Genomic DNA, 7678 nt, shown 5'->3' on the forward strand with positions numbered 1-7678 from the left:
AAACGGGAGATTCCATCTATATTACACCGTTTCTATGATCCATCTCTCTTCTAGATCAACTTGTTTGTTGTTATCTTCTCATCGACGATGGTTTTGCTTGCCACCAAGGATTTCTTCGCTCTGCCTACCGTCTCATCTTTCATCCCTTTTGCCCTATTCTTGAATCATGATGATGAGTTAGAGAATATACCGTGTCTGTTTCTTTTCAAGCACCACCTGTTTGTTGCTGGCAGGGGATGGTTTTATCTTTCTGCTTCATTTCCGTTGTAGTAACAGTCACCCCATGTGTTGATAGAGAATTCTATTTAGCGAGTCGATAAGGTATACCCATAGAGACTAACATCTTGGACCATTGAATAGTCTATTAGCTTTCATTTCAACACACTCTGGAGGCATTTCGTCGATCAAGAAAAAGGCATATCGAGACTATATGAAGCATAATGACAATGGTTTGATATTTACAATTTCATGCCCATTTCGTTCATAGACTATTATATGAAGCATATTATTGTAGCACGCCTAATCACATTACTAATTCTGTAGTAGATGTTTGCTACTTGCTCCATATACAACAACCATAAGCGGTCGTAGGTACATTACTATTGTTCATTAAACGTCCTAAGGCTTGCCAACGATAGCTCGCCAAGCCTGCTTTAAGGGATCAAAGTGTCCAACAACATCTGACATCTTTTGTTAGCATTCCTTAATACTAGAATTACATTTAAAATAAAAAAGTATTTTGATCTTTATTATTCTCATCAATTAAACTACTATTATTTTTCTTTATTCTTTCTCTTCATCTGATGTTTTGATTTTAGTAGAAAATAATTTTCAAAAATTTATTTTGGAAAATAGTGAAAGCCATAAAATTGATAGGGACTACACATTAATTATATTTATATACGTGTAAATTTGCTGAAAATTATTTTTCTGATTTGGTCACTTCTCAATTAATAGTTCCGTCGGGCTCGACCGCACCTAATTACGAATTGGACCGCGACTTGGTTCGGTGGACCGGACTAACCGTCCTGGTTGTGCTTCTTTATTCCCATGCGCGTCGATGGGCCAATGGCTCTAATCCACCCTTAAGCGTTGAAGAGGATCCCAACTCCCCAGCTTTGCCCTCCGCCGGCTAATCCCGTCCGGATCAAGTTTTGGCCCGTCGTTTCTATTCCTTTCTTCCTCCGCTTCGCAAAGATGTCCGACGCCGAAGAGGCGAAAGCCACCGGTTCATCGCCTTCGGCGGCGTATCCGATGGCAGTCGATAGCCTCGATGATGAAGTCAGTTCGCCTTTTCAGTGCTGCGTATGCTTGTGAGCAATCTGTCCTCGACCGCCAATCTTTGATCGAATCTTTAGTCTTTGCGTTCCCTGTGGGATTCCGAATTAAGTTATGAGATTAGAACCTTTTGTCGCCATTCGAATCATAAATTCTGGGTTTCCGGTTTTGAGGTTTTCTTCTGAGTGAAGGAAATTAGGGCTTTTTAAAATAAATTTCGCGATAAGTCGATGCGACAATCACAGATCTACAAGGTGCGATTGATTGTTACGTGATGAATGGATCTAATTTGTATGAAGAGATACCCAAACCTGTTCTTTGCTTTCCAAAGTAGCATTCATGGTCTTGCATTATATCTGATCGACTAATTGCCTAGGACGAAAATTTTTACGGTCCTTAACCATTTTCCTTTATGCTATATTAGACCTTGACGTTTGGTAGAGCTCCTTCAAGGTAGAAGTTCTGGATGAAGGTCTATTAATTAGCTTATTCATGAAATTTCATTATCCTTGAAAGAATTAAATGTTTGGTACCGAATTGTGTTGTTCTTGTAGGAAATAAATGGTGGTTCTTTAAAACTGCTAATTATCTAATTTGGGGTGTCATTATCCATGAAAGATGTGATTTTTTTTTTCTATATTAACGTTGTGGTTGTTGGCTTGTTGCACTAGTCGGGTATCATCCAATTGCTCGATTTTGTCATAGGATAAGCTGAAGGAACTTAAATATATCTTGTGCTATTTAGTTCTTGGCGAATGAGTGAGGTTTGTAGCACATCTATACTTTGAGAGCTCGGGGGAAAAAAGTGGAATCAGGGTCTTAAGTTCTCTGAAGATAATTTGACTCAAAATTTGGTTTAACAAAGTCATTATGTGCTTCCTATTATCTCAAGAACGAAAAAAATTTATGTAGCCAACATTTGACTTATTGCTGTATTATGTACTTCTTCTTTTACATTATGTTGTCACTGAACATTCAAGTGAGTTATTGTTGGGGATAAACCAAAGGAAATCTATGGTGAGTTTGACAGTTTGTCTTGTATCTCTCAATCATGGTCCTATCCTGATAAACACCTTCCTAACAGTCTATCTACATAATGACCAACCTTTTTATATTTTTTCATGATCAGTGAAGTGTTTTGTGTTGCCTTTCAACATTCCAAGGAACACATATACCTCAGATGATAAACCTGCTTGGTTTTTCCTTCTCTTTTTTGTACATAAAAGGAAAAGTGGATGAAACAGGGGATATGTGTGGGTGTGACTGAGTGGTATGTGTTGTCACCCTTTTCAAATATCCTAATTCCATGTCTTAGGAAGTGGCTGTGACAATTTATTCAGATTTTTATTGATATGCTTGATGTATTAGCCAAGGGTAATAATTGTCTCTTGAGAAGATTTTCCTGAAACTAGTAAGCTCTATCTTGCTCTCTCTTAATCAAATACCAAGTTTGGTGACCAGAAAGGCATAATCTCGGAATGCCTCACAGAGTTACAGAAACATCTGGTATTTCCACCAAAGGCCACAAAATTAGCTCTTTTCTTCATGTTTCAAAGGAGTTGCTCAGACATTCCACGTGGGCATTCTGAGGCTCCCTGTAGGACATATTATATGTTTAATTTGGAATTTAGCACAGGGAATTGTAGGTCTCATTAAGATCATGTTGGTGGAGCACAATTAAGAGGGTGGAGAAGTCCATAAAATTGAAAAAAATGAAGACAAAACAGACATGATGATCATATTTTATCCATTCAGGAACTATACACGAGCTTATATTGTTTTCAAAAATGTTAATTTAAAGTAGTTGTTACTGATGGATTTATTTTAATCTAGAAGTGTCGTAATTGTATCTATGGGCTTCTCTCAATAAAGTCCTTGCTGTCCTTTCAACCCTAATGAATACTTGTTTCTGTTCTCATTCTATTTCTTTGGCTGTTGATGAGGATTATTTATGTGTTCTTTTTGCATTTTCTCTTGTGAAGCCTGATTAGGGATATTGGATAAAGTACACAGTTACATCACATCTTGAGTAGCTTGGACACCATATGACATGATATACCATAATGAAAAATAATATGTACTTACATATCATTACAAATAATATCAAGTAATTAATTAGTGCCTAATTATTCATAACAGAAGGGACTATTTTAGTTAAATGGAAATAGTGCCCAAAAAAATAACAAAAAAAATAACAAGAACTTAAACAATGAGTTGGCGTCCCCCCTCATTTCAATATGTCAATACAACATACTGCATTGTATTACTGAAAACTATTAAACAATGAGTTAAAATTTTAGTACACTTGTATTTTATTGCATGTTCATAAGCAATTGCACCGGCATGGCATGGTAAATGAATGATACTCTGATTCCATATCTTTAAATTCTTCTTTGTTATTAAAAAAGTTCTGTAATGAGTTCATATATTGCAATACTTGATCTATGAAAACATGTATGGTTCATCAAAGCTTGAGTTGTAAATTGTTACTTAATAAGCTTATAGTTAGGAATGGAGAAGATTAGCATTCTCTCTGATGTTATTGTTGACAAATTTGTCCAACCTACTATAATTATATAATCTGTTATTCTTCTTGTTATTCTCTAGAAATTTATAGTCAAGTTTTAGTATCTTATTCCATGGCTTTATGGGAGTTTATTTGTCGACCAATTTTTACCGAATGCTGCGGTCAATGTTATTACTAACTTTCTTCCACTTGATGACTTTTTTGGATAATATCAATATTGTATCTTTGTACGGCTTATTCAAAAGTTTATTTGAAAATCCTCTTCGTTAGTTTGATCTTCTTAATTTGAAATATTTGATATTGTAGGGATATCCTCTACAAACCTGTCGTTCTTGGTAAGGATTTATAATTAGCATTTTCTGTTACATTTATCATGTTACTGTCATCTTGTTCTCTTTTACTGCAGCATGTGGACATATATCTTGCTTTTGGTGTGTGCACAAAGCCATGCATGGGTTGCGAGCATCACATTGTGCTATTTGTAGGCAGCCTTATGTTCATTTTCCTAGTATTTGCCAATTACTCCATTTCTTGCTATTAAAACTTGAACCTGTGGCTTATAAGAGGAGGGAAATGGAAATTCTAGGTGAGCTCTTGAAATTCAAATGTCAACTTGAATTCTTATGTTGATCTCTCCATGTTTACGGAGTAAATATGCTTTTCTTTATGTTTTCCTAGTGGAAGAAAAGGCTGCTGATGTGTACTCACCTCAGTTTGCAGATCAGTTAGAGTTGGAGAAACTTCATTTTGGTAAGAGTCAAATCTATGCGTACTGGAGTATTCCTTTTTTTTTTTCAACATAATTTCTGATACAGTTCAGATGCATTTAAAGGTAATGGGAGTTCTAGCAAAAAATTTAATGATTGCAGAAGTGGAGATTTTGAACGCTCAGATCTGTCAGAAAATTGCCTTGATCATACCATAAAAAGGAATATATCTGTGGATGATGTATCTTGTTCTTTGTGCAAGGAAATGTTGTATCAGCCTGCAGTTCTTAATTGTGGACATGGTGAGCTCGGTTTATGATTGGAGTTAAAAGTTTTGGCCTTTTGGGTAGTGCCCATATTGATAATTTTTTGTACTTGTAGTATATTGTGTGTCTTGCCTATCTGACTTGAGTGGAGAACATCTTCGATGTCAAGTTTGTCAAAGTTTTCATCCTGGTGAATTTCCAAATATTTGCTTGGATCTGGATCATTTTCTCGAAGAAAGATTCCCGAGAGAGTATGCAGTGAGAAGAGAACAAGTGCAGCATAAGAAAGCCCAATGCCAACATGTGAATCCCTCACCAAGTAAACTTCTCTATCTACGTTTATATTAACATATGAAAGCTCCATGTTATCTGTCTGCAAACCTAAATTGACATAAGGCTATATGGTAATTGTGGTTTTGTCAAAATTATACATTCAGTTCTGTGCACTATCTTCTGGCATATGGTTGTTTGGGCTAAAACCAGTATGATGTATAGATTTGACTGGTACTCTAGTTGAATCTGCTAAGAGTGTTTTTAGTTCCCTTGACAATCTGTTGGATAACTGTTTTCTGAGGAGAAAGATACTGATGTCATTTATGAGATATCTGTTTCTAGGTCCCAGAGGCAACCACCTTTTCCCCCACCCCAAAAGTAAAACTTCTGCAAGCGCAAAGATCATTTTCATACCCTTCTAAGAAGATTGTACGTTGCATGGGTCAACAGTTAGTTTAGCCATAAATCACTATTGGAATAATTCACTAGTGTTACATTGGATGATCTCCTTGAACTCTTGATTAATTTGGTTTCAAGAAATTATTAGGAGAATTATTTGACAAGACAAATGTTCATAAATTAACCTAAGGGTCCATTCAATAATTTAGATAAACCTCACGACATTCTTGAGTACCTGTCACCTGAAAGAACTCCTTGATCTGATGTGAAAATCAATTGAGAAAATTTTGGTTCTTGTGGACTTTCTCATTAAAAATTCCTGTGATACAGCTTCCTATCACAGGTTTGGTAAAGTTAGTCACTTGTTTCAAATAATGGAGTTCCTTTTTTTGTGCCACCAGCTTGCTGGTTTTATATTGTCTTTTTAATTTTATGAGAATTTGCCAGGTCTGGTTTCTCTAGAGAACTTCAGGAAAACTACATAATGTCATTGGAGTTAAATTGTGTGGTTGGGGATTTCTTGGATTTTTCCCTGCCCATTTGAATATCTTGTCTTAGTTGCATTTTGCCATGTTATCTTCTTTCTGTATATTTCTGGCATTTTGGCAATAAGCGGGTGTTGGTTTGTAGTTCAACTATTGACAATTAACATTGGCTTACATGGCATGATAGATGCTGTACGAAAACAAAAACCGATGGCACAGGTACCATCCGGAGGCATGGATTTATGGCTTAAGGAAGACGTGTCCGATGTTCATGTAGGAGTTGGGTGTGATTCATGTGGGGTACGTTCATCATGTCATTTCCCTTTTAACACTTTTTTCACAAACTGCTTTTAGAAGTTCATGCCAAAGCAGATCTCTTGAGTACATTCTAAATTTAATAAAGCAAAAAAACAACTGCATTTGGAATTTAGGGCGGATAAGGAAACGACTCCTCGTTTCACCGTATTTTACTTACATTTCTTTAGAATCACCACTAATGAACAATTATATTCTTCAAAACTGACTGGAGGTCATTCTCTCTCCATTGTTTATGGTTTTAGAAAGACCAACTTTTCTCTTTTTTGTTTGAGTTGCTCAGAATGTTTAGAGTTTTTCCTTGGAATTTCCTTTTACCTCTCCCATAGTGGGGCAGTTATATGATTAGTTTCTTGGTAATTGATTACTTTAATTTCACTCGTAGATATATCCAATTATTGGAAAAAGATACAAGTGTAAAGATTGCAAGGAAGCAATCGGCTTTGACCTATGTGAAGCATGCTACAATTCCACATCAAAACTCCCCGGCAGGTTCAATCAGCAGCACACGCCTGACCATGCGTTTGAGCTTGATGAGTCACAGATGTTACGTAACATATTGATGCAGAGAGACAACCAGTTTGACATTCCTCAACAAGGTCTGGAAGTAATCTATGTCCCCAGTGATGATGATCTGCATGACCATGAAAATCATGGCGACGAAGGGAGCGGGGGTGAGGAGGAGTTGAGATAAAAGAGAAAAGTCTCTTGAAGTTCTTGTTGGTAGTTGGAAGGGAGCGGGGGTGAGGAGGAGTTGAGATAAAAGAGAAAAGTCTCTTGAAGTTCTTGTTGGTAGTTGTTTAGTGTCGACCAGATACCTGAAGTGAACTGTAGTACATAAATACACTCAGCTGTGCATTACTATCCATATTTCTTGCTGTAACGAATTGATGATTGTAAAGTCTCACGTCTAGTAGCAGTAATTCCAAAAAAGTGGAGGAATCCAAGCATTGCCAGTGTCTTTTCTGTCTCATGATGATAAAATTCAAGATCATATATTCTTGAAATTTGGAGGCTGATTTCTGTGTATTTTTTCTTGTGGTTGAACCATAATCTACAAGTCTGGTTCCATTTGTTGCTTTGATAGTCACTATCAGCAGTGTAAAGACAATAATCTCTTTTGTGGACATCCTTTACTGATGACAAGGTTCATACATCAAAGCCTCACACAGGGTACTGAGAGATTGATCGGATCAGTCCCGTTGAACCCAGTTTCACATCATTCCTTTTGACCCAACAATAGGAACTTCAATATCACTTGTTTCAGTTCGTAACTCAGTGGAGTACTGACACTTTCATTGGTAGCGGAAACCAAGAACTGTTCTTGTGACACAGCATTTCTCCGACAATTTGTCGAACACGTGGTTGCTGATGCATTAGTTTCAGTTGACGTTTTGACCTAACACTCGAATATAAGTGTGCAAAAAC

The 7678-nt window shown here is 36.6% G+C and overlaps 1 protein-coding gene across 3 annotated transcripts; it reads left to right on the forward strand.

Annotated features, from left to right (window-relative positions):
* Positions 1-1074: 1074 nt before the first annotated feature.
* On the forward strand, positions 1075-7209 carry LOC135645857 (E3 ubiquitin-protein ligase PRT1-like). 3 transcript variants are annotated; one of them, XM_065164689.1, is made up of 8 exons: positions 1075-1313; positions 4112-4140; positions 4212-4391; positions 4484-4555; positions 4626-4814; positions 4894-5097; positions 6123-6235; positions 6636-7209. In XM_065164689.1, exons 1-8 carry the CDS (start codon positions 1198-1200, stop codon positions 6942-6944), a joined length of 1212 nt encoding a protein of 403 aa, XP_065020761.1. In that variant the 5' UTR covers positions 1075-1197; the 3' UTR covers positions 6945-7209. The 3 variants fall into 3 exon arrangements, with proteins under 3 accessions (XP_065020761.1, XP_065020762.1, XP_065020763.1); XM_065164690.1 differs by having other exon boundaries at positions 1077-1313; positions 4638-4814; XM_065164691.1 differs by lacking the exon at positions 4112-4140 and having other exon boundaries at positions 1120-1313.
* The last annotated feature ends 469 nt before the right edge of the window (positions 7210-7678 follow it).

The sequence above is a fragment of the Musa acuminata genome, chromosome BXJ3-8 (assembly GCF_036884655.1).
Source record: "Musa acuminata AAA Group cultivar baxijiao chromosome BXJ3-8, Cavendish_Baxijiao_AAA, whole genome shotgun sequence".
Classification (NCBI taxonomy): domain Eukaryota; kingdom Viridiplantae; phylum Streptophyta; class Magnoliopsida; order Zingiberales; family Musaceae; genus Musa; species Musa acuminata.

Coding starts and splice junctions, on each gene's coding strand:
- LOC135645857 (XM_065164689.1), top strand. CDS start 1,198: ATGTCCGACGCCGAAGAGGCGAAAGCCACCGGTTCATCGCCTTCGGCG. Junction 1,314..4,111: donor TTTCAGTGCTGCGTATGCTT/GTGAGCAATCTG, acceptor TTGATATTGTAG/GGATATCCTCTACAAACCTG. Junction 4,141..4,211: donor CTACAAACCTGTCGTTCTTG/GTAAGGATTTAT, acceptor CTTTTACTGCAG/CATGTGGACATATATCTTGC.